This window comes from Podarcis cretensis, assembly GCF_951804945.1.
Source record: "Podarcis cretensis genome assembly, chromosome: 12".
NCBI classification, from domain to species: Eukaryota; Metazoa; Chordata; class Lepidosauria; order Squamata; family Lacertidae; genus Podarcis; species Podarcis cretensis.
The window spans coordinates 38,336,804-38,364,445 of NC_137181.1; the positions used below are offsets into that span (position 1 = coordinate 38,336,804).

At 42.0% G+C, this 27,642-nt stretch overlaps 1 protein-coding gene across 9 annotated transcripts in view; it reads left to right on the forward strand.

The window, feature by feature from the left end:
* The window catches only part of CREB5 (cAMP responsive element binding protein 5), a 266,685-nt gene extending 240,807 nt beyond the window's left edge, over positions 1-25,878 (forward strand). For 8 of the 9 annotated variants that reach the window (XM_079948043.1, XM_079948042.1, XM_079948045.1 and 5 more), the window contains 4 exons: positions 10,496-10,813; positions 17,676-17,903; positions 21,014-21,122; positions 25,517-25,878. In XM_079948043.1, coding sequence (XP_079804169.1) covers positions 10,496-10,813; positions 17,676-17,903; positions 21,014-21,122; positions 25,517-25,680 — 819 coding nt within the window. In that variant the 3' untranslated portion in view covers positions 25,681-25,878. Of the gene's footprint in view, positions 1-10,495; positions 10,814-17,675; positions 17,904-21,013; positions 21,127-25,516 lie in introns of all 9 variants that reach the window. The other variant, XM_079948046.1, reaches the window with a different exon arrangement.
* Positions 25,879-27,642: the final 1,764 nt, after the last annotated feature.

Here is a 27,642-nt window from a genome sequence, read left to right on the forward strand (position 1 = left end):
CAAGGAAAGCAACGTCTTCTCACTCGAAACAACTGATATGTGCACACCAGAATCCAAAGTACAGTCTGCTCCTAAAATTTTCCTATGCCAATCGTTTTGATTTAAAAAAAGAGAAAGGCAACACAAAGCGAATACAATTAGTAAGGTACTGCGGAAAATTGTGGAGGAAATGGTTGCATGCATTTTTATGGCTCCTATCGGATATTGGTGTAGTTTCTGATTAAATGGACGGCATAACTTCCTATGGCCATGTCTTCTTGCAATTTTTTTAGAGTTCTAAAAGTTTTGTTTCACTTTTAATTTAAAACTTCCCAAAAAAGACTAATCAAGAGGATATACCAAAAAAAGGCACTTCCAACTGCCATACGTAAAACACAGTCTTATAAAGACTTGTCTTTTCAACCAGGCTTTCTCCGACTCATAATATTGGTATTTGTTTTTACTGAATTCCTGTTTTTATAATACTGTTTTACTAGTTTTTATCCTGTGTCTCTATTTTGATGCTGCTTGTATTTTATTTTTTACTATTTTTATGCAGCTTGGGTTCTTTTGAAAAAATATTAAGCAGCTGAAAAATGTTTTTAAATAAAATAAAGAAATTAAAAAACACACATTCCAGTGCATTCCACTGCTGTAGATCACAACAGCATGGGGAAATTCATCTAGTCTCATAACTAATGAGCTATGGAAAGAAAATCACCACCCAAAACCAATGTCCCACCATTTTGACCACTTTTGCTTTCTACACAGTGTTTTGTATTCATTCTTCAATAACGTTCTTCATCTCCAAACAGGGCATCTTCCTGTTTTCGTCTGAATTTTTTTTTTTTTTTAAGTGAGAAACACAGTAAAGCAACTTCTCTGCCCATTATGTGTGGACTGCATGTCAGAATTATAGCACTGGGTCATGCTAGGATAAGGGTGGCGCTAACAGAAAAATTAGGGACGCAGGTGGCGCTGTGGGTTAAAGCCTCAGCGCCTAGGACTTGCCGATCGAAAGGTCGGCGGTTCGAATCCCTGCGGCGGGATGCGCTCCCACTGCTCGGTCACAGCGCCTGCCAACCTAGCAGTTCGAAAGCACCTCCAGGTGCAAGTAGATAAATAGGGACCGCTTACCAGCGGGAAGGTAAACGGCGTTTCCGTGTGCGGCTCTGGCTCGCCAGAGCAGCGATGTCATGCTGGCCACGTGACCCGGAAGTGTCTTCGGACAGCGCTGGCCCCTGGCCTCTTAAGTGAGATGGGCGCACAACCCCAGAGTCTGTCAAGACTGGCCCGTACGGGCAGGGGTACCTTTACCTTTACCTTTAACAGAAAAGTTACAAGGCTTTTAAAAATCAAATGCAAATTCTGAAAGAAAATATGTTATTTCCTAAATGCTTACCTTTTTTACCTTTTTTTTACTTTTTAAAGTTAGCTCAATCTACTGATTGAGCATGAAACTCTTAATCTCAGGAGATTTTTGCAATGCAGGAGTTGAACTACATGTCTCTTGTGGTCCCTTCCAGCTCCAAAATTCTATGATTATATTATTATAAGTATTTCACCCATGTGTGTTTGAAAGGGAGGAATGAAAGGGGTGGTGATTCACTTCATATTTAATGGTAAATCTTTAAAAAAAAAAAAAGCACAGACCAAAACAACTAACCTTCAGAATTCACACTTATCCAAATTTTGTAATGCAATTCTCCAGCCAACCAATGTTTACAATATATATTAGGGGAAATTGTGCATGAAAATGAATAACATAGTGAAAGTAACCTAACTTATATTAGGGGAAATTGTTTGCAAAAGCATGTGCATTAGTCAAAACTCCATAGAAAATTGTGTTTCTGAGGAGAAATTTGCACTGCACCATGAAGATTATGTTTTTAAAAATGCAAGTTGCTGTGGAAATGTGAAGAACTGAATTTAAGAGTAGAAAAATGACAAAAGAGAGAGAACTACAACTGACAATTGCTTCCATCCCTAACTCTGGGTAGGTTTTGAGAAAGATAGACATCAATAGAATTCTACCCCCCAAATGCAGAAAATTCACTTGTCGTCTTCCATAGTAAGACCCTTTCGCACCAAAAGCTGCGACTGGCATGCACTGTCAGAGCAACAGGCTGAAAAACACTTCCGTTCCTCAATTTTCCTGACACCAGCGCAGCTTGACTGCACCTTTAAGCCCTGCGCTGATATGTAGGTGGACTGAGCAAATTAATAAACAGCTCTCTCTGCTGCCAACTGGAGCACCATCAAAACATGGGATAAATTATCTCTCCTGGCTTTAACCACAGGAGGGAAAATAACTAGAAAAGATGCAGTCACCTTAACCCCCTTGTTTGAACCAACCACCACTGAGTCTGCCTCTCCCACAACCTGCCTTCTACACATTGGCAGTCTTCCAAGGAGAAGTAGCTGTACGAGAAGAAATTATTTCATTTGCCCAGGCTGATAGCAGATAAGCTCCTAGACTGTGGTAAGATGCAAGCATTCTGTGGGAAAGGGAGATCATCTGTTCCACCAGCGAGGCGCGTTCAGATCCGAAGTTGCCACAGCTTAAGCCCGCAAGATACTTGTTAAAATGAATGGGGTGTGTGATGTGGTTTGCTAGCTTAATACTGCAGTGTCTGCTTTCTCCAGTGGTATCTCTGCTTAATGCCAAACAGCTTTAGGGCTGCTCTGATAGGGTTTCTCTCACACACACCAGACAAGAAAATGTGAACTGTTCTCTCTGTCTGTATAGCCATGATCTCCAAATAATAAGCAGAGCTGTTGCAAGTTTTCCAGACAGTGGGTATAGTGATATTGTATACAAAGATCTAAGGAAGGGTCACCTAGAGCTGGGTTTCCCAAACTTGAGTCTTCAGCTCTTTTTGGACTACAACTCCCATCACCCCTAGCTAGCAGGACCAGTGGTCAGGGATGATGGGAGTTGTAGTCTAAAAACAGCTGGAGATCCAGGTTTGGGAAAACCTTGACCTAGAGCCATGTGTAAGACCTGTCCTGAACAAAGACTTCAAAAGAGTTGACCTAGGCTCCATCAGCACCTGTACGTACCTCACATTTGCAGTTTTCCCTATTGAGTTTTGTTAAATTTGGGCTTCTTCCTTCATTCACTGTCTTTGGGCTACTGGCCGTACCCCAGCACTATCCTCCTTTCTTTTGGGATTGTGGTCCAGTTCTTTAGCAGTGAGAAAGGAGAAAAGAAGTAACACTCATTAGGATCCATATGAACTTCACCATTAAGTTCAGTGGCATGCAGCCTACACCAACAAATTATTTTATTTCATTTTCTTCCCAAAATGTTGCAATGGTTGCAAAATCCACTTATTTTCTTCTTTCCCCCTTCATCCTGCATAGTCTGAAAGAGGTGAAGCTACTAAGGGAAGCCTAGCAGCTTTTAAGAAGATGAGGCTTCTAATAAGACAACAAATTGGGTGTTTTTGTAGATATTACCGCTGAAAAACTATGCCAGCCAGTTAATGGCGTCCATTTTGTTACTACGAGGTATGCCCATTAAAGAAGGAGACTCTCTGGTCTTTCAGGGTTTACAAGCTTTCACCTCCACTCACAACACTTAATGACACATTAATTTCCCCCAACGTGAGTATGGTTTATGCTTGGACTGGGCAGATGATGCCTACTTGATAGAATCCTGCCAATTTTGGTCAGAAATTCCACCCACATCGTATTGCATTGCGGACTGAGCAATGCCCAACCCATAGAACCAAATCCTTAACATTGGCTCTCCACTCTGACTCCCAATTAGATCGGCCCAGAAGTTCAGGTCATTATCCCAACTGTTGTAAGTCTCTGTGTTGGAGAACAGAAGGGGCACAAGTCTGGGACTAATTACAAAGATTAGCAAATTAGCATTGTCTAAACTAAGACATAGACCTTGATGTGGATTTTTGGAACGGCTGTCCCCCTCTTGAAATCATTAGGCGTTTTCTGTACAGAAAAGAATGCTGTTCCTTACATGTCATCATCATAAATAGCTCTATCCATTTCTGAAATGTCATCGTTAAGTATCTTCAGTTCTGTTGCTGGATAGAGATGAATTATATTCAGCTTACATTTTTTTTACGAATCTTGAGTGGAATTCTGGTTTACAAAAAGCAGCTTCATCTTGTCTGCCTCTAAAGGGTTTGGTGGAGAAGCACGGGATAAGATTCGTTCCTGTGCTTCTTCTGTATCTCATTACATTCATCTTAAAAGGCAGTGAAATATCAATATAAATGTATTTCTTTATTTACGTATCAAAATGTTCCTTTCCATAGAAAATATCCACATGGTAGCTAGTGCCCATTACATGATTAAATTTTTTTTTTTAAAAAAAAGGCCAAAACACACAGCATGATCCAAATGTCAAAAATCAGCAGCAGTCCATCAAAACATTGGATAATAGTAGTAAATACCGTATTTTTTGCTCTATAAGACTCACTTTTTCCCTCCTAAAAAGTAAGGGGAAATGTGTGTGCGTCTTATGGAGCAAATGCAGGCTGCACAGCTATCACAGAAGCCAGAACAGCAAGAGGGATTGCTGCTTTCACTGCACAGCGATCCCTCTTGCTGTTCTGGCTTCTGAAATTCAGAATATTTTTTTTCTTGTTTTCCTCCTCCAAAATTAGATGTGTCTTGTGGTCTGGTGCGTCTTATAGAGCGAAAAATACGGTAAATACAAATCTACACCTCCACATACCCAAAGCTTGATGGAATAGCACTGCATTAGCAAGCCACCTAAAAGATTATGGGGAAATGTGAGATGCATGTGCTTCAGTTCGATGGCCTGTTAGGGCCACCAAAGACACAAGCCTATCTCTGTACATAGAATCATAAGAGTTGGAAGAAACCCTGGTGATCATCTAGTCCAACCCCTGTCAGGAATTGTAGGTTGTGTCAGGAATATGTAGCTGTGCCTTATGGGAAATCGAACCTGCAGCCCTGGCATTATCATCACCATGTTCTAATCCACTGAGCTAACCAACACCAGGCCATGCGTTTATTATTATTTATTTCATAAAACCCAAACACGGGTTTTATGAAATAAACTTTGAGAAAAATTGACAACCGTACTTTAAAAGATACAAAAGTTAAATTACTAAAAGAGGTTAATTTAAATGTATCAGTAGTTGTCTACCACCTAGCTTGCCCTTGTAACCTTGCTGCAACATGCAACTGTTTTTGTAATGCAATTTCAAGTTTCTTTGTCGTGGGTTATCTAGCTAAAACCTGGGGGCAGAAGATGTTGCCTGGTTTCATTATAATGAGCTATACATGACCTGCCCTAGAACTCCGTGGTAAAGGCTGGGCAATAGATGTCTATAAATACATATATTTATTTAGTTGTGCATGTGAGGAAATATCAGTAGGCTTGGGGGACCCCAAGGTTGATTTAAGTGCAAATCTTTTTCTTTAAAAAAGCAAAACTGTTACATGGAGGACCTCTAAAAACAGTTCAGTGAGGTTTGAGTATGTTCTGTAGCCTCCAAATACAGCCTGGCCATTGCCGGGGGGTGGCCAGAAATGTGTGGGTGGGAAGCTGAAATGGAGTATCATGGAAAAGGGCATTGCTGCCTAGAACAGTAAAGAAGACTTTGCATTGCAGATCCCACTTGAAATATTATGAATTAGAATCTCAGCAGCACTTGGCAATATCTAAGACGTTTTGTCTACATTATTCCAATAATGATGGCTAATGCATGTAAGATAATTTGATATTGCAGTGCCCATGTTGCGGGTGGTGCAATTTCGCTTTATTTTGCAAAGGCTTCAGTTTTACAAAGGTCTTAAGCGCCTGTTCTTAAAGGCAGAAGAATAAAAATGTTTCCTCAAAAAGAGGAATAAAAATGTTTCCTCAAATACTTCTCATTCACGGCAAGAACATGGTGTGTCGTTGTGTGTGTCTGATAAATGTTCTGCAGGGGCTCCGTAACACTCCTGTCAATGGAGCGCTGACCTAAGCATGAAGTTAAAGAGGGGTTGGGCAGTTGCTGTTGTTGCTATGGGATAAGATGAGGTAGATAGCTGGTCTCTTACCAGAATTTGGATCCAGGGCAGCTGGCCCACCCTCCCATTGGGAAAAGTGAACAAGGAGCTTGTAAAGTACAGAGACCACATACAAATGACCCCTATTGACAGAAACCAGCTGCACGTCAAGATTCTCCCTGCCTCTCTTGATTTGCAATCTCAAATAAATAGATGTGGCTGAAGGGTCTGTGGAAAGAAAACAGAATAATGTATTCTACTGAGAATCAAATTCACAGCTTTCATAGTTGTGTGTGTGTGTGTGTGGTGTGTGTGTGTGTGTGTGTGTGTGTGTGTGTGTGTGTGTGCATTTGGAGCTGGGTGTTCCTTCACACATTAAGGTCTTTTTCATCCCTGACACTTTGGGGAAAGGGGAAGAGAGTTTGGGGAGTGTGCAGTTTATAATGGCAAGTGGTGCAGTTCACCATCAAAGTAGGATCATTTGGACAAACAGTGCGTGGGCACATCTACAGACTAATAGTCACCATTTATAAAAATTCTGGCAAATAGGGGTTTGTGGGAGTTTTATATTTGGGCAGAATAAACACTCTTTAATATAACGTTACTGGACTTTTACCAAAATAGTGGTAGTTATCCAACCCTTTTAATGCCACAGATTTGGCTTTGGAAAAGAATGCCTTGCTTGAAAATGACTTAGATTGGTGTATTTTTCTATATCTTTCCTTGGTGAGTTTCGTCAGCTACTACCACCAGCTATTTTGTGGCTATGATGGAATTTGTGTTCATTTTTTAAAAAATTAGCCTAAACGAAGAGATCCTCCATTTCAGTGTACAGCAAAGACCGCGGGCAGCGGAGCTGGGTGCATTTTTGTTTTAGTAATGGAGGTAAGGATGAATTAGAATTCCTTGATAAGTTGCTTGTTTTGCTTTTTGAGTGGCCGCAGTGCTTCTGTTTTTCAGTAAGTTAATTGGGGACAGATAACCTAATTTATGGCGCAGTTGTCCAAAGTAAAGATACCAGATCTATAAAACAAGTGGGAGGTTTTTTTTGCTTTGCTTTTTGGCTGCATCGTCATCATGACCAACCTGTGTGCCCAAATTGGATTTCCGGTGTAATGGGGAAAAGGAGGGATATTTAAACATGGTAAAACTCAATTAGTCCTATTGACTTAAATAGAGACGAGCATAACTAGGTCGGTCAGTTCTGGATTAGCCAAAAGTAACTCTGTTCCAGGGAGATCACCACCACAGTGCCTGAAGAACCCTTCAGATGGAAATGAGTCTGTTCATGCTGGTCTCTGTATATGCTGTGTGAAATACAGTGGTACCTCAGGTTAAGTATTTAATTCATTCTGGAGATCTGTTCTTAACCTGAAACTGTTCTTAACCTGAAGCACCACTTTAGCTAATGGGGCTTCCCGCTGCTGCTGCGCCGCCACCGCGCAATTTCTGTTCTCATCCTGAAGCAAAGTTCTTAACCTGAGGTACTATTTCTGGGTTAGCGGAGTCTGTAACCTGAAGCATATGTAACCCGAGTTAACACTGTATAGTACATTTTAATACAGGTGGGCAAGAACCTGAAGCCATCCAGATGTTATTGTTAGACTCCCAGCTGCAACCAGCTCCAGCCACCATAGCCAAGTCAGGATGATGACATCTGGAGGGCCACAGTTCCTCATCCCTGTTTAAATGGATGAAAACTCAATATTGTATTGCTTGAGTTGGATTCCTGAGTTACACATACTGAGAAACTAAGGTTACTAAAGTATTGATGTGTGCCGCCCTCCATATTTTCTTCTTGATTTGTCGTTGTTGTTTTTCTGAACATGAGGGGGACGTGCAGCCATCTTGAGTGGGTGAAATGTTGCATTTGGTCTCTTCTCCAACAAAAGCGTTCCTGACCCTGGGCCAAAGCAGCCTTACCTCCCCTGCATCTGCACTGCCCCCTGATATCTCCCCTCCATGTCTCTCTTTTGCAAATAACGTTAAGTTGCAAGCACTCTTGAAGAGAAATGTGTGACCATGTCCGACGGATCACTGTGTGAATAAGGGTTGTGTAGCAGTAGCAGAAGTCAAGGAGGAATCTAGGGGAAGACTCTCTCTTTCCCAGAAAATTCCTAACAAGTGGAGAAAAATATGCTTCTCTGAAATAAGTGGTTGTTTGGCAAATGCCGTGCTGTTTTTGGATGGTTATTAGGTGAAAATGTGAGATACGCAAAGCGGATAAGGGGAATCTTGGTGTTGAAAATGAATGCAGGCTTTTGAACTTTGAACAGTACTTTATAGCAGAAGAAGCAGCTAAAGGTTATTTTAAGAATTGAGTTCTGCCTGTGATACTTTATCAACACTTGTATCACATATTTTGTGCTCTGCTGGCTGCAGTCCAGAGGCCTGCCTGCATGTGGTGAATTATTCACGTTTAAAGTCTGGTATGGAGGAATTCTTTCATCTGATGTGTACGGCAAAACTGAATGAAATGGATATCTGAAATCTGTTGATCACACGAACTCAAACAAAACAATCCTATTCCTGGAAAGAGATCACTTTATGCCCCTGAACCAAAAGGCATTAGCCGTGTTGAGTTCAAAACAGGAGGTTGGTAGCATTGTTGCCTTTTCATTACTACGGAAATTGATTATTCCACAATAAGTTAAGTGAAATCAGAGCTGCTGCACCCAGGCAGGTTGACATATTTCACCTATATTAAAGCTGAAGAATTATCCCTAAGGTAAAATAAAAGATGAGGACCGCTTAGACTACAATGTGCATTTAATGTTTGGTTGCTCCAGCAAATATTTCAATATTCTCACCATTGTTTTTTCCTTAATGCCAGCAATTAACCTTTTAGTCTGATGGAAACAGTTGCTGTTTTATTTGAGTGTGGCTGATAACTTGTTACATTCCAGGCTCTTAGGTTCTGAAACAGAAAAGCACATCCCATTGTTCAGTCCCTGGCATTGTCAGACAAAAGCCACACCAGACATTTGGAGGAAATTGGATGAGTGATTTGTGCTTCCTTCATCCCCACACTTCCGAACTTTTTCCAAATAGGAGATATGCACGTCGACAGAGACAAACCTCAAAAGGAGAACCTAGAAATACTGGGTTTTAAAACAAATTTCATACGGGAGCATTCCAAATTACCTAATGCATCAGAGGCCATTAAAAACCAATTAAACAGACAAACAAACAAATCAACACTCAATTTAAAACATGAGGTTTTCATGCAAGCACATCATGCCATATATGTGTGTGTGTGTGTGTGTGTGTGTGTGTGTGTTTCGAATGGAACCTCAGCATAAACAAATAAGACAAAAGTAAGAGCACAGTATTACTAAAATATAAAAGAAAGAAACCTAGTGGGTTTTCTAAAAAGACTTTTAGCTTTGGATGTGTTGAATCCTTGTTTATATGGCATTTTGAATATTTTCCTCCTCTTTTTACGAATCAGGTTATGTTTATGTGTAGATGAACGGTGACTTTTATTATTTAATACCAGGCATAGTTGGTGCATATTTTTATTGTAACCATATACTAATTGATATTTATAGAATAGTGGCATTTTAAAAGCCTTTTAAAAGATTATTGATTTTTATTTAAGTGCTGTTGTGCCTCTTCTGTTTGAATTGTTATTCTAAGACACCTTGAAATAAATAATAGTTTTATTTTAAAGAACGGTATACAAAATGTCACAAACAAATACAGCTTTCATCCAGAGATCTAGGGTGTTTCATCTGCTAACAGAAAGAGCCTTTAACTTACTGAAGGGATATTTCCAACCAAGCAGATTTTGAGAAAAAATGTCTCCAAATCCAGAAAAGTTACTCTGTGAGCACAGCCCTTGAGCAAGTCCTTTTTATGATCCACAGTGGTTGATATGCTGAAGGCTGTTATAACCAAGCTCTGTTGTGGTGCTGTAAGGCCCACCATCTGCCACCAGCCCTCATTTTTACCTCAGCTCACAGTTCCTTGGATTCGAATCTATGTTTACACTGAGGTTCCACTGAGCACCCTTTAACAAAACAATTCCTACATCACCATATGGTTGCATTAAATGGCTGTGCTTTAAATGTGAGAATATTGTATATATTGTATTGAATTATATTTTTTTTAATTCCATTTTCAGCATCCTATTCTCAAAACGCTTGAGGAATAATTTGGTGTTAATCAGTTAATTTTTCCAGCACTTTTTTGAGTTCTTCCACTGCTTTCTGGCATAATTTTGGTTCTGCTTCCCTCAAGAATATTCACATTTCCCCCTTCAAATGAGATTCTAACAGGGCTACCGAGTGTTTAATTGTGGCTGCATTTCTGTCACTTAACGAAACCGACGACGGTTGCGACAAATCTTAGCCGTGCATAATCTTTATGGATAATTTTCTGGTGATTTAATGGTTGTATTTTGTCACGTTGCTTTGAGACCTTTCTTTAGTAGACAGCGGCCAACAAATGCAAAGAACGAATATGACGTCTCCTCGCCTGTGGACTGACTTTATAAACAAACCTTTTTTTGTTGTTGCAGAGGTTGAAGGCAGCATTGACTCATCATCCTGCAGGGATGTCAAATGGAAATATGAACAGCATGGGCCATATGATGGAGATGATGAGCTCCCGACAGGACCAGACAGCTCACCACCATATGCACACACATCCGCATCAGCACCAGACGCTTCCACCTCATCACCCATATCCACACCAGCATCAGCACCCAGCGCACCACCCTCAGACGCATCACCAGCAGAACCACCCCCACCACCACTCTCACGCTCACCTTCATGCGCACCCAGCGCATCATCAGACCTCGCCACATCCACCCCTGCACACAGGCGGGCAAGCACAGGTAGAACTTCCTCAAAATATATTCTGTGATATAAATTCAGGTTTAAAATCAAATGTTCACATTGTCTTTTATGTTGGTTTTGATTTTCTCCAGCTCTTTCTGTACTTGTTGGCAGGGCCGGATTTAGCTTTGATGAGGCCCTAGGCTACTGAAAGTCATGGGGCCCTTTATATGTCCAGCTGTCCTTTGTCAACAACAAATTGTTGCTGTGTGAATATATGCTATATGGTCATTTATGGACCTAATAGGTATCTAAAGCCATTTGCCCATGTTGCCATGCAACCAGTCCTTGCAGAATGTGGGCACCCGGTATATAGAAAGGAGCAAACCAGTGATATTTTAGGGAGCAGGCTAGCAGGCGGGGCCCATTCCTTACATCATAGGAGCAAAACACTGTTGCTGTATGTAGGTTTTATTTTATTTCTTTTGTATCTTATATTTTGGAAATGTACATCCAGGTTTTTTCCCTTTAACTTTTTTTTTTGGGGGGGGCCAAGAGAATGGGGCCCTAAGCTATAGCTTGTTTAGCTCATGTGTAAATCTGGCATTGCTCATTGGCACCTTCACTTTATATCAAGGACTATTAAAACAAAAAATCTGCATCAAGGTGGACATTGTACTTCAGGAATCTATGCCGAGAACCTAAAGTGGATTATGTTGGTGTAGAAGTTCAAACACGTTTCTAAATTTAGGTATCTTTGCTTGCACCAGTTGCCACCTTCCAAAGAGCTTGAATCAAATTTTCAGGTTTAAGAAGCCTACGGTTATGAATATATCTCAAGGCAGGTCCACACTTTATGCCGCAGGACCCATTTCTGTGAGTTACAGCAGTATTTCCCACAGAGTATTCATGTGTCTGCTGCCATACAGCAGCTGCAAAAGTGTCTGTCGCACGAGGTTTTGCTGCAAAATGTATTGAAATAACTAGCCTTTCACATGTGTTTTGGTGCAACATTTGACCATGTATGTGCCATGGTTTGTTTGTTTTATATACCATAGCAACCTACATGTCATTACTATAAAAATTTTATGGATGTTACGGAGAATCAGTCATATAGGAAAACAACATTTTTATTTTTACCGTTGAGGGATTTTTCAATCTCAGTGGGATAAAATCCACCAGGTTAATGCAATACCCAGAGCAAAACTGAAACCAAGCTGAATATAAGATTAAACATTAAAGTTAGATGTGAAACAACTGAGGAAGTTTGCATGAAGTTTTTTTCTCTAGAATGCCATCAAGATTTAAACACAGCAGAGGAGCAAAGCTGATTAAAATTATTATTTACTCACCTTTCATCCTAAAGTCCCTGGGCAGATTCCAACAATCTAAAACACAAAATTAAAAACCATTTAAAACAACCTGCAATCCTAAAAAAAAAAGTCTTGGTATCAAAGGTGAAATTATACATTCTGTATAACAGTCAATTTTATTGTATGTAGTCAAAGGTCTTTACAATGGACGACAGAGAATAAAAGAAAAACTTTCATCTAAAATCATATAACGTAACCTGCAGCAGTTAACAATATAAAGGAAATTTACAACATTAAAATTTAAGATTGGGGTGCATTCACATAGCTGGAATGGAGCTTCTTGGCTACCTGGTGTGTAATGTACTGGTGTTTATCTGCTAGGAGTTCCTATCACTTCCTGTGTGGATCAACCCAGAAGCCAATTAAGAATTGGTGATATAAATTTTCTTCTGGGTGTTGTGTACAGGGGGCAAATCAACAGATAGTGTGTAATGCTTCTACCTGAGGAGATCCATGTATACATTTGTGATCCATATGGAGAATTCCCCGGTATCTCCTCTCTAAATGTGCTGGTCCGGGGGGAAGGTTACCATGGGGCGAAGTCCAGGACCTGAGTCGAGGGTCGGCAGACAGTCCTCCACAGGCGGAGCAGGGTCCACAGCGAGGAACCGGGCAAGGACAGGAACTCTGGGGAAACAGGACTGGGTGCTGGCCAAAACAGCTCTTCAACAATGTTGCCCCCGCAACCTGGGACCGGGCTGACTGGCCTTTATCTTCTCTGAGGCCAAGGGCAGTCCCGGCCCCCAGGTGACCTGCCTCTCCTGGCCTTAAGGCGAGCACTCCTCCTGGGAGAAACCAGTTCCCTCCACCTTTCTGCCCTGAGCCTCTGCAGCTCAGGAGAGGCTGGTGGGTTACTGGACCCAGGGGGAGACTCACCTTCCCCTGAAAGGGCTGGGAGAGGCGCACCTGTAGGCAATGCGTCCTCAATCGCCTCCGGAGCCCGAGTGGATTCACCTGGTGCCTGCTCCTGAGGATCCGGCACAGGTGCAGGCACTTCACAATCAAGGCCCTGCCCCAGCTCAGCCGGCCCTGGAAGCGGGGACTCCTGTGCAGGCTGGGATTCCTCCGGTTCAGCCTCTGAATCGGATTCCCAGGCCATCACACTAAATATGCTGAGGGCATCTGTTGGAATCTTAGTTCTACAAAGGCCCTGCATAGTTGTGGGAAGGTCAGAGTCTCAAGGTCACGGGGCCTTGAGTGATTGGTCTTAATTTGGGGGTACCAAGTAAAGTAACAGACGGCAATTATGGATGCTCTGTCTTGGTTGGCATCCTGATCAAAAATCCAATTTCTAAGATCACGTGGGCTAAAAAAAACCACACACATAAGTTACAGGATAGTGACAAATGGTGCCAAGGTGAAAAGTTGTGGGACTCTAGAATGGTAATACCAGAGAAAGAAGAAAGTGAAATCATTAAGAGATGGATCTGAATTTCTCATTGCTTGGAATGCAATGTCTGACCCACTAGATAGAAATTTGATGGAAAATGGACACTAACTAACAAAAGAAGCAGTGCACAAATAATTGAGATGGACATAGCCAATTGTCATTTGTGATTTAAATATATATATACATTGGCCCTTAAGTAGAGACTCTTGTGTATGAAAAGAGATGGTGGTGAAGGAATGCTACCAGCTTTGACAGTACTGATCTACCCTTTCAGAGAGGAACAATTGAGATGCCTGGAATCAGTTCTTCCATTCCTCAGAAGGGGTGCTCAACAATGCAACACTCAACAGTACTGAGTTTGTACATGTGGTCCTGATTTAGGTAAAAACTGTGCATGTGCAGCCCTCAACTAGATGCAGGGCTTTTCCACCCACACTGTGCAACACTCTTTGCACACATGGAACTTGGATCAGGAAAGGCAATCAATTCACACAAGACCTCTTGCCATATGCAAATTGCCTTTGCCAGGTTATAGCAGGTATGCAGAAGTTCGTCTTGCACCCATGAATTAAATTCCATTTCCGTGGTGTTTAATTCTAGGTGTATGTATTTAGGATTGGTGCCTTGGGAGAATCAGGTACAGTCCTTCAACTGCCTGTTCAGAAATAATTGTTACCAAACTCCAAGATAATTTCACCTTCCTTCTAAACAGATAAAGATTTAATAGTTGCACGTGGAAGGAGGAAACAACAGATGACAGCTGTTGCAAAAACCCACAAAAAGCAATCTCATGGGCTTTCGTAGAAATTGTTCCATTTCTGTAGGACATGTAAAAAGAGATATTTGTTCAGAAAACATTGTGCATTGCTGCTTGGAGGATGGGTGGAGATTTTAAGATCTATAGGTCAGGTAGTTCCCTGGACAACAGAACAGTTTGAATTCCTCAAGGGAACACAAAAGCAATGACACTTTTTGAAGAGGGCATTGACTGGGATAAAAGATGGTTTGAGTGAGTAATAAACATAAGGTTATTGCTTTCAAAATCCATCTATAATTCCCCTCAGTACTGGCCTCTTTGGGGGGTCAGACTGCTTCAGCAGACACATTAATCTTATGGTACACTTTACTAATTATTAACCAACTCTTTCTATTGAACCAAATACTTAAGTTTCAAGGTTCATGTCAAAACCAATGCATGATCTGAATTGCTAGGAGCTATGCTCCCCTTTTGCCATAACTTTGATTATTTTATGCCATGCCCCTGTATTAAATTTCAAAGTTTTCAACAGCCCTGCAGAACCTAATGAATTATGGGGTTGCTAAAATGAATGGCTAAAAATATAGCAGTAGGGTTATAAACAATTGGAGAGACATACAGGATCAGGGATCAAGGCAAAGCCCAGCCAATTTAGCAGTTCCCTTTCTGTTCTGCTCTGTGCCGGCTGGCCTAATTCAGATATTTCACACATGTTTGGTTTTAATACTGAAATTTCTTTCAGATGAATTTCCAATCAGAAGAACTTTGAGACAGCAAGGTTGTAATTTCCTGGACATAGCTGGTATTCAGCCCTTGCAAACAGCGTCCTGGTAGAAATCACTGAAATGTCCAGGAAAATCACTTAAAAAATCTCAACAACTTTGGTCCACCCCCAAATGGCCAACCCTACATTACCCCTTGTTGTGAATTATACATTGTCAGAAATGTGTTAACAAAAAAATTATATACGACAACATTCTGTATCCTTTTTAATTGATTCTGCTACATTATCTACATAACCAAACACATTCATGTGTTTCAAATGAGTCAGTAGCTCTAAAACCTGCAATCTATGCACTTCCACGATCCTCTGTCATCACATAAGCACAAACAGTGTCATATTCCTGTCAGCCTTTGGAGCGTATACTAAATAATACATCTCTAAGGACATTGGCATAGCCATGTTGATGCACCCAGAATATGTGTTGGGCAGATCTGTAAAGAACTCATCCATGTGTTGAATGGAACCATGAAGTACATTTACCATGTCAGTGGGCAACACATTATGAGCTGGGGTGTAATGTGGACTGAGATGCAATAACTTCCCTCCTGTGGTAAGCTATCAAGTGATTATTTCACATACCCTGCAAGTGTCCCAAGAAAGCCGGTACATCCCATTTTTTTTCTTGTGAGAGAAAGGCAGCCATTTTGGGCACGGTGATCTCGTGCAATTTTGCACCGCAATTTCTCTCCAGAAAAAAATGCTTTTTCCCCCAGGGCCGCGATCTTGTGCCTTGAAAAACACATGTTTGGGGGCTCCATGCCCCCAAAATGTGCTTTTCAGGAGGGGAGTTGCAGCATGAAATCATGCGAGATCACAGCGCCCAAAATGGCCACCCTTCTCTTTCATAAAAAATGGGTAGGTGGTTTCCTGGTTTTTGCCTTCAATGTTTTGGAAGGTATGCTTCCAGCATATGCCAAACTTTGGACAGAACAACTCTGGCCACATTTTCTGCATGTTGTGTAAGGTCTACCTTTTCCTGCATATGCAGTGAGGTACAAGAGCCCTGTTTTTACCAGGGTTTGTCCCACCATGCCATCTAAGAATATTCAAGCAACAGAGGAACAAGAGGCTGAAAAGGAACACATTTTCACTGAAGTAAAATAACATTAAAGGAGTGGAAAGGGCTGTTATGTATAAGAGAACCAACCTGAGAAGTAGAAACAGAATTTACAGCTTGAATTAAAAAGGGAGAAGGCAGAAAGGCTTGTGCAAAGATGTCCGTGTCCTGCAATGTAAACAACAAACCTTTGATGGCTCAGAAGGTGTTGCTTGTGGCTTTTGATGTTAGACTGACAGTTTAAAAGAGACCTTTGAGGCCTTTACATTTCAGGTGTGTTGCTGTAGAGGCAACATACATATCCCTGCTGGAAGGGGCATCTGGCATTACTCAACATTAACTTCTCAAGCCAAGATGGGGGTGATAGACACTGAGGACCAATTCACAGAATCCAGGAAGAAGGCTAAAATGTGAGATGGATGGCATGGGGCCTGTGCTTGGGCATACAATAGTAATTTCATTATGAAAGTAGTGATTGCCTTACTCGTGGTCAAACAACTTGGATTTGCTACGCATGCTGCCATTTGGCTATTACTATTTGGAAACCAACCACCAGCTAAAAGTTGTTGTGGTGTCATTGTAAAATTTTTGAGTCTAGGCACATTCACAAACTCAGATGGCAAAAATGTTAGCAATCCTTCATGACACTCCGGAAGGTTTTGCAGGGATTGCTTACTTGAAAGGATCGTGTCGTGCTGATGCAAAGCTAGGAAGCCGACAAAGCTAGCTCACTGGCCTAGAATTGTCCTCGCTGGTGTAGCACCCATGAACGGGTAGAGATGGAAAGCAATATGAAATCCATCATGTGTCTTATGAGGTATTCCAGTTCCCCACAGAACTGTCACATTAATGGTTCTGAGAACTTAATTTCTTTTTAGTTCCCATAAACTCATCAGTGAATCACCTCAGTTCCCCCAAGAAAATGGAAAAGGGGGATAATAGGACGCCCCTTAATTGCCCACTTGGTTCAAAGCCTGCTTCCATCTTAAGATTTATTTATTTCTCATATATCCAAAGCACAGCAAATTAATGGGTTGTTACCTCAGGATAGCTATCTGTGTAAACAAGACATGCAGTGCAAAGGAAAATGCACGTCTTTAAATTAGGAACAAAATTAAGGGTCCCAAGGCTCCTTCTGTTTTGTGATTAATACTAGTCACTGGTGTGATTTAGATGTTTCACATTTGAACTGACTGGCTTTTTTAAAAAACTGTTCTTGAAATGAAATGAAACATTTTTTTTTAATACGATGGAGCAAAATAAAATAAAATAAAACATCCTCTCTGCTGCAATTTAAAAAGGCCATTTTCCAAAACATCTTCCTGGTCCATGCAGGCTGTTAGTTGAAGAGTAATTTAAGGGCATCTGGTGGAGTCTTTGAACTTCTGCCACTCTCATATCTTGCCAAAATGTCTGTATTCAAAGAACATATCCCGTCGTATTTTTTTTTATTATTACAGTTGATCTTTATTATTATTATTATTATTATTATTCCACAGTCAGCTATGGTGTCATCCCCGTACTGGCTACTTAATTAAGATCAGTTATGTTTCTCATTAGGTATCAGCAGCAGCCCAACAGATGCAGCCCACACAGACAATACAGCCGCCTCAGCCCACTGGGGGGCGCCGAAGGAGAGTGGTGGACGAAGACCCAGATGAGAGGCGGCGGAAATTTCTGGAACGAAACCGAGCAGCTGCCACACGCTGCAGACAGAAGAGGAAGGTCTGGGTGATGTCACTGGAAAAGAAAGCAGAAGAACTCACCCAGACAAACATGCAACTTCAGGTGCGGGCTGCTGTCTAGGACATGCCTAGGACACAGAGAGGCACTGTTTGCATCTTGGGTCACTGCTGAACCAGCAAGACATTCTTGACTTACACTGGTGCTGCTACACTTAGTGCTGCTAGCACAAACACAGAGAATCTGAACAATAGCTATCTATCTTCTATCATCTGTCTATCTATCATCTATATCTATCTATCATCTATCTATCTATCTATCTATCTATCTATCTATCATCTATCTCTATCTATCTATATATCATCTATCTATCTATCTATCTCTATCTATCTATCTATCTATCTATCTATCTATCTATCATCTATCTATCTATCTATCATCTATCTATCTTATCTAATCTATCTATCTTATCTAATCTATCTATCTATCTATCTATCTATCTCTGTATCTAGGGACGCGGGTGGCACTGTGGGTTAAACCACTGAGCCTAGGACTTGCCGATCAGAAGGTTGCTGGTTCGAATCCCCGCGACGGGGTGAGCTCCTGTTGCTCGGTCCCTGCTCCTGCCAACCTAGCAGTTCAAAAGCATGTCAAAGTGCATGTAGATAAATAGGTACCGCTCTGGCGGGAAGGTAAACGGCGTTTCCATGCGCTGCTCTGGTTCGCCAGAAGCGGCTTAGTCATGCTGGCTGCATGACCCGGAAGCTGTACGCCGGCTCCCTCGGCCAATAAAGCGAGATGAGCGCTGCAACCCCAGAGTCGGCCACAACTGGACCTAATGGTCAGGGGTCCCTTTACCTTTACCTTTATCTCTGTATCTATCTATCTATCTATCTATCTATCTACACACACACACACACACACACAATTAACCAAGAAGAGTGTCAAGATTTGGAAGCAGACTCACATATAAAGACATTCTGAGCAAACAGCATGAAACAACACCTTTTGTTCATTGCATCTTTGTTCAGGTATGGAATAGATGAGTGATGTGCACAGAGATAGGAAGCCTTTCTCATCTGGCCTGGGCCTTTCTCCTTCGTACTACCAGACAGCAAAAGGGACCGAATTATCTTCACCCTCCATTTTAAGTACAAGGTCTGAAGTGGACTAAACTCTGCACCGACTATTTTTCTCACCACAAACAGTGACATCTTAAGACAACCTTGTGTACTAATAACAAATTTATTCGCAGGATGCCAATCCCTATGTAGCCAAAATGGCACCGCCCACATACAAGAGAGGGAATCAGGAAGATTGGGTAAACCCAGAAGGATAAGGGGGAGGGGACTGTAAGGTGGGCAGGGAATACCAAAAGAGTTCAGTGAGGACTATGTGCAATCAATGGGCACAGAATGGGAAATTCTTGCATGCAAATCACATCAGAATGAATGCACCTCATTATAAGATGATAATATACAAGGATAATTTCCAGGTAGATTGCAACTTGCCCATAAGAAAAAGGGTTCCCCCTGTCTCTGTTTCTTTGTCTTCTATATGGTCCCAGTTCCACTGTAGGACATTGTAATCTAGACAATGTAATCTACACATTGTAATCAATGTGCTGCAGCTCAATATGAAAGAGGAAAGTTAAAAATTCTTAGATTTCCCTTTGTTACAGGATTTCTTACTAATGAAGATGAATTTGATAGTCAGAAATGTTCTGCTGGAGTTTAAATAATTCGTTTCATTTTAAAGAAAAAGTGAAGCAGTTAAATTTATTGACACCAATTGGGATCAGTGCATACCAAATGGCAGTAGTTTGGTGACAAGCCGAACCTTTTATATAATATAAAAACTGGTCATTTCTACCAAATTAATATGATTTCCTGCTTGCAAAAGCAATGAGTGAATTAAAATTCAATTGTAAGCATGTGTTTAATGCTACATCATATGTCTGCATGTGCAAGCTAGAGACAAGCACGTCCGATTCGCAACGGTCTTTTCTGAATTGGATGAATATAGTCTGTATGGATTACGGGGATGATTTTCGTCACAGCAGTCATTTCCACGCCTTATTTCCATCTCTGATTCATTGCGTCTGACCTTGCTAGCCTAGCCAATACTGCAGAAGAGATAATTTTTCAGGCAAGCCAATAGAGTCATTGTAGTTCTCTTTTTAAAACAGTTACGAGTTTAAGTTTTGATAATATTTTTGCTCCTTGAATGGAAGAACCCCTTCTGTGGACACAATTCTTCTTCTGGAAACAGAAGCTTCTTCCATTTCCAGAGCAAAACATGAGGCTCCAATCCATTTATTTGTAGCTAAAGTCTTTTGTAATATTGGGCCTCATTTTCAAAGGATATTTGTCGCAACCCTGAGCTGCTTGTATACTGTAATATGCACACAGAGCTCATTCACATGAGAGGGAGAGGAAGGGAGCACTGTGTATACATGAGAGCCCATTTATTTATTTATTTATTCATTCATTCATTCATTCATTTATCTATCATCTATCTATCTATCTATCTATCTATATCTATCTATCTATATCTATCTATCTATCTATCATCTATCTATCTATCTATCCATCCATCCATCGATTCATTTATTCATTTACTGCATTTAGATCTCACCCTTTCCCCAAAGGGGAAATACCCACAACAAACCTGTGGGGTAGGTTAGGCTGAGGGACTCGCCTAAGGTCACACCCAATGAACTTCATGGCCAAGTGAGGATTTAAACCCTGGCCTCTCTAACCACTACACCATGCTACATTTGTCAGAATTGGGTTTGTTTGTTTTTTAAAAATGGTTATTTCATTGTCAATCCACTGCTAAATATGTAGAATTTAATTTAATGTGGGGTTTTTTTAAATGGACACAAAGCAGCAATCTGATGCTGGGATCCTAAAGCACAATCCTAATGAGCAGTAGAGCTGCCAAATTTGCTGTGGTTGTTGTGCTCTAGAGCAATAATCCTATTAAGACTGATTTTTTAAAAAATAAAATGAGATGGCAGATACACAGTAGACTTTAAGGCATATGGCAGGATATGGATTTTGTCCCAGTATATCTACAATGAAAAAATAATTGCATGAAGATTCAAACTGTATTCAAGCCTACTATATTTATTACAACGAAAAGCATGCAAAGTTGTCTCCTCTTAAGATGTATACATTTATTAAAGTAAAAAATTTCTTATCTCCTTCCAGAATGAGGTTTCCATGTTGAAAAACGAGGTAGCACAGCTGAAACAGTTATTGTTAACACACAAAGACTGTCCAATAACAGCCATGCAGAAAGAATCGCAAGGATACCTAAGTAAGTAGGTAACATATTTATATTATCATAGGTTAAGTACTAATGATGCATTTCTTTTTTGACCTAACCTCTCCATTTCTAAACAGTCTCCTTCAACCATCTTTAGGAATGGCATGAAGTTAGCATGGAGGAAAAGCACCTGCGGTGATGCATACTAGCAACCAATGCTTAAAATGGTCTGGTTTGCACTCAATGTTAAAGCAAGATTTAAATATCTGGGAGCAACAAACCACAGCTTGTAATTACAGTGGTGCCTCGCAAGACGGAAAAAAAAGTTCCGCGATTGTCAGAGCTGCCCGAGGTCCCAGCTCACAAAGGACCAACGCCAGTTCGTTGTTATATACAAAAGTCTTTATTGAAGTTCAGTTTCGATTTCAAAGCCGCGGCGCGCAGCTCTACGTCTCAAACTCTAGACCACTGAAGCTCCGTCTGAATCTCCTCCCCCCAGACACCAGTTTAAGACTCTAGCTTTGCTCCACCTCTTCCTTTGTTCTTTCCTCCTCTGGGTCCGCCTGTCCGCTGGGGTCTTGCCCTTTCTAGACTCTTCTGACGCTGAGTCCCCTGAGTCTTCCCCCTGCCTCTGGCTGGCTTTAGGACCTGGTTCCCAATCCGGGTTTTCTGCTGTCCCGCGCGCCTGTACATTCGAACTTGGTGCGCGCGCCCAGCCGGCAACCTTCCTTCTGACCGTTACACTGCTCCTGTCACTGCTTCCCCCTTCGGGGAGGCTAGCTGGACCTGACTTCCCCTCCATTCCCTCACTCTCCGATAGAGGCGTGGTCAGTCCTGACTCATCTTCTCTCCCTGCTGGAGGAGACGCTGGCCCTGATACATGGGACTCTTCCCCCCCACTACGCTCTGGTGGGGGAGCTGGTCCTGATCTCTCGCTGCTGCTTTGGGAGTCCCCGCTGGCCCCTTCCTTCTTGTGCATCTCCCCTGGGACCCCCCTTGCCCTGGCCCTCGGCGCCCCCCTCTGGGAATCTTCTGATTTGCTGGAGAAGCTCATGGAATCTCTCGTGCCACTGTCATACTCCCTTACGCTGCCCTCAGATTCTTCCCCTTCGCTCTCCATTTATTCTCTCCCCTGTGCCTCTGCTCCTGAGTCCCTGACAGCGATTCTCTTCGTCTAGCGGTTTTTTCGTCTTGCGAAGCAAGCCCATTGACAGCTTAGCGGATTAGCGCTATTAGCGGCTTAGCGGCTTTTAGCGGCTTTTAGCGGCATATCAGCTTAGCGGATAAGCAGATAAGCGGCTTAGCGGCTTAGAAAAGGGGGGGAGAGGGAAAAAAAAGTTGGAAAAACTCGCAAGACATTTCGTCTTGCGAAGCAAGCCCATAGGGAAATTCGTTTTGCGAAGCGCCTCCAAAACGGAAAACCCTTTCGTCTAGCGGGTTTTCCGTCTTGCGAGGCATTCGTCTTGCGGGGCACCACTGTACATGCAAACTGGAGCCCGTGTGTTGCTGTAAAGCCAAACCATCAAAGTGAAATATGAACTATGGTTTAACATTATGGGCAAGCTGGACCAGTGTCACAGTTCAGACTTAGAGAAGCCTCAGTACTAAAATATACATGGTAGAGGCATCTCAAAGGCCTCAGAATGTCCAGTAACGCCTAGCCCTGTTGTTCTTATTCTGGGCATTGCACCTTCCATATACAATCCTATATCTATACCCATTCAGAAGTAAGCCCCAGTGCACTTGCGAGTAAGTTACATGGGGCTTACTCCCAGGAGTGGGTATAGGATTGCAGTCTAAACCATAAGTTTACTGTTATTTTATTTATTTGCTTTCTTGTTTGATCTATTGGCTGTCACTGAGTTCAAGTCTTCAAAGGCAGGGTACAATTTAGAATGGTAAATACAATAAAAATGTCATATAGCACATTAAAAGTACAGGAACAGCTAGAGATGCAAGAAAAAAAGATTTTGAGATCAAAGATGGCGCCAATTTACATGGCAAAGCTGTACCGCTTCAGGTTGCAGCGGAGGGCTCACATAGTTGGAACAGCCCTCCAAAAATGAAAGAGAAAAGTCAGGACCACATAGAAAATCACCTCAAACGCTTCTTGCTTCTTGCATGGTTTTATTATTTTCTTCTCTGTATGCAAGCCCCTACCTGAAGTGGTACTGCTTGGAAGTAAAACATAGCCTCAGTTGTGCACCTAGGAATATGAATTATGAGCACAACAAACCTGTGTTTTCAAACATGGATGTCATACTGGTATACTGTATTTTTCGCTCTATAAGACGCACCGGACCACAAGACGCACCTAGTTTTTGGAGGAGGAAAACAAGAAGAAAAAAATTCTGAATCTCAGAAGGCAGAACAGCAAGAGGGATCGCTGCGCAGCGAAAGCAGCAATCCCTCTTGCTGTTCTGGCTTCTGGGATAGCTGCGCAGCCTGCATTCGCTCCATAAGACGCACACACATTTCCCCTTACTTTTTAGGAGGGAAAAAGTGAGTCTTATAGAGCAAAAAATACGGTACTTATTTGAGAGCTCAGCTGAGCTGTGCTGCCAGTTGGGTGTGTATATGGCGGCAAACCTAGGTTTTTGATATATGAGGTGCCCCTCAGTTGTAAAGGTAAAGGTAAAGGGACCCCTGACCATTAGGTCCAGTCATGACCGACTCTGGGGTTGCAGCACTCATCTCGCATTACTAGCCAAGGGAGCTGGCATACAGCTTCCGGGTCATGTGGCCAGCATGACTAAGCCGCTTCTGGTGAACCAGAGCAGCGCACGGAAACGCCGTTTACCTTCCTGCCGGAGCAGTACCTATTTATCTACTTGCACTTTGATGTGCCCCTCAGTTGTAGTTTAGTGCAAATAAGGTCGGAATAAAGCCCTAAACGTGTCGGGCCCCAAATACCTGAAAGAGTGCTTCCTTCCTTACAGCACCTCTCAGGTGCTAAGATTAGTGAAAAGAGCCCTCTTGGTTATTCCAAAGCAATGGCGATGGCAGCCTGAGAGGGGGCATTCTCTGTGGCGGCCGCTAAGTTGTGGAACTCCCCACTGAGGTGTGTCTGGCACCTTCATTGTACAGATTTGGGTGAATGCTGAGGATATACCTGTTCGCCTTGGCTTTTGGTACCCAAGACATATATTTTTAGGACCCACCTTATTATTGCAATTTGAAGTTGTTCTTAACATTGGGAATTGTTGTGTTTTAATATGTTTGCTGTGTTTTAATTGTTGGGACCTTCGTGGGAAGGACAGGTAATAAACTGTAATAATGCTGCTGCTACTACTTAGCCGCCCTGAGCCTGGCCTTGGCTGGGGAGGGCGGGGTATAAATAAAAATTATTATTATTATTATTATTACTACTACTACTACTACTACTCGGGGCTGCTCCAACTCATTACTTCTCTTCATCTGGGGAGTGAGGATCTCTTTTACTTCCCCAGAGACAGCAGCATCCATAAATTCCTAGGGCCAGAGAAGACTCCAGAACCAGCCCTACTATTAGGCAAAATGAAGCAGCCACCTCAGGCAGCAAATGCCAGAAGTCAGGCAGACACGGGCTGGATCTACACTGATCTGGAAAACGCTATTGAGAAGCGGAGAAAAGCTCTCAATGGAATTTTACATTGACAACAGATCACTGTTCTACAGCTCCCTCTGGTGTCACATTTTATAATGCATTTTTAACGTTTTAATTGACCACTGTAGATTAGTCCACTGATGAGGTGCTAGTGGACAGAGTTTTGTGTACCACACAACTTTGCCCTTTGTGGAAGTAAGATTCAGCTGCTGAGTGGACTGGGGAGGGAATGCCATATTGTCCTTCCGCCCAGGGAGCAGTGCCTTCCTACAATACTCATACTTCCAGATTCCCATGTATCTTTGGAGGTTCAAGGAATCTGGGACTAGCACTGCCTTCCTTTCCCAGCTTCACCTCGTTCAGAGCCCCATTAAAGTGCTTGGAAAGGAGACAAGGCAGCTTGGAGAGGAGAGGCCACATACTGAGTATTTTGCTGGAGCAGCTCTGACTTCATGAAGATGATACGTCAGTACATGCAAGTAGCACGGTGGTGATTTACTGTGCACACTGAGGTGTCATTATACAATCCTACTGTTGTCTACTTGGAAGCAAGTCCCAGTGAGTTCAGTGGGTCTTACTCCTATCTGAGTGAGTGAGTAGAGGATTGCAGCCTCAAAATGCTTACGGCTTAAGACAGATATGTACTTTCTAATCATAAACATAATAATAATATGTCCTAATATGAATATCTGGGTTCTGGATTTCCTCTCGTTGTGTGTTTTGTGCCATTTACACTCTGCTGCCTGCTTAGCAGCATTGTAATATTCTGCAAAAAGTGGGGCAAATGGAAGGGTAGTGGAGGAGAAAGTGAGGTTCCTCTACCCATGTCGACTTGAGCCTTCATTTGTTCCTTTCTCAGGTCCTGAAAGCAGTCCTCCTTCAAGTCCGGTCCCTGCCTGCTCCCAGCAACAAGTCATCCAGCATAACACCATCACAACTTCATCAAAGGTCAGCGACGTTGTCGGAAGCTCAACCCTCAGTCAGCTCACAAGCCACAGAACAGATATGAATCCGATCCTTTAAAACCTATCGGTCAGGAACTGCTATGAAAAAGTGATAGGAAAATATCCAATTTCCTTTCTGGTTTAAAGGCATTTTTTTTCTCTCAAAGTTATTTCAGATCTGGAGGACTCTTCAGCCCCCAAAAGACTATGAGTTCCAATTTTATAGTTTATAAAATGTCTTTTATACTTAGTAATAATAAAGGGAGTTATGCAATGACTATGCTATCAGCTTGGGAAATGCGTTGGTGCTTTCTCCGGTTTTTCTGGTACCAGTTGTTTGTTTGTATTCTTTGTTTGTTTGTTACGTTTAAACCAAACTGTTCCTGTACATAATGATGTTCCGTCTCACCACTGCAAGTTGTTACAGCGGAAATGTGTTAAAGGGCCACTTATTAGCCAAAACAAGGCTTGAGAAGCATTAAGCAGCCACACACTGGCAACTAGGCATAATTGGACTATAAATACACGAAGAAGCCTGGTTGACAGCATAATTCCTTTCTTTCTTTCTTTCTTTCTTTCTTTCTTTCTTTCTTTCCTATAGCACCAGGCTCTAAAACACATCCGTAGCCTTGCATATCTATTTTCTGTTTTGAAAAATGTTTCCATACTTTACATAGTTATCTGCTCAAAAAAGCAAATTATGGCAATGCACCCAACTGGTCCTGCTCTCCATCTCGTCTCCCTTTGTCCAAGCTGTTTATCATCTTCTCCATGCATAGAATTTCACTTTTCAGTGTGTTGTGGCACCAAGTTTCAATTCTACAGAATGTTTGGCTCCCCCACCCCCCGCCTTTCCTTTTATTTTGGTAATTCTGGTTTCCTTAGCCTGCTTGTTTCCGGATGAATGTTTGAAAACATGCAGGTGGTCTATGTAATGCTCCAAGGGATAGAAATCTTGACCCTCCCTGGCCATTCTGTCACTTTCTTAACATTCTCTCATCCAGAAATCCAAAGCCTCTAGCCTACCACCACAATGCCATTGAAATGATTTTTGAGCTTCCACTGTATTTTCTGTCCCTGTCCTTCCCTCTATACCTTCTGTTCCTGTTCGCAACCCTCATAGCTATTGTCCTCCTTTTAAAGCATCTTTATTGCGCTTAATACTAACTCTGCAATCCTATACATACCCAACTCAGAAGTACTGTATTTTTATCTCTATAAGACGCACCAGACCACAAGATGCACCTAGTTTTTGGAGGAGGAAAACAAGAAAAAAAATATTCTGAATCTCAGAAGCCAGAACACCAAGAGGGATCGCTGCGCAATGAAAGCAGCAATCCCTCTTGCTGTTCTGGCTTCTGGGATAGCTGCGCAGCCTGCATTCGCTCCATAAGACGCACACACATTTCCTCTTACTTTTTAGGAGAGAAAAAGTAAGTCTTATAGAGCAAAAAATATGGTAAATCTTGTTGAGTTTAGTGGGGCGTTCTCTCAGGCAAGCGGGTATAGGATCGCAGGCTAAAGTTCTTATTCCTATTTCTTGCACAATTTTCTGTCAGTATTCAAGAAACCGTAATGCCTCCAGGCCCACCAGCCATTTACCCAGAAACAGCTGCTTGGTCACTGTTTTCAATAGCCACTTATCCACAGCTGCACTGGCTTTTGCTTTGTCAAAAAAAAGAGAGGGGGGAAAAACCCACAAGGGGGAAAAAAAACCCTCCTCATACATTTTATGATCCTGATTTAGTGTTTTTAATAAATAGTAAAAGTTAAAAGCAGTTTAACCACAGGTGAAGTCTGCTTGTAAGTCATCAGTGCTAGGGAAACTCTTGTAAGATTTTCGTTGTAAAAATTCATGGCATAAGAGGAGGGCAGATCTCATTATGTCAGTCGCAGTTTTCTGTGGCGTTGCCAGTCAATAAAGAGCAAAACATATGCCCAAATCCAGGAAACTGGGCGTAGGGATGGGGGAGGAATTTGCGCAACTCAGATTCCAAAGCAGAGTCACTGGATCTGATCCGGGTGGATCTGATCAATGGTC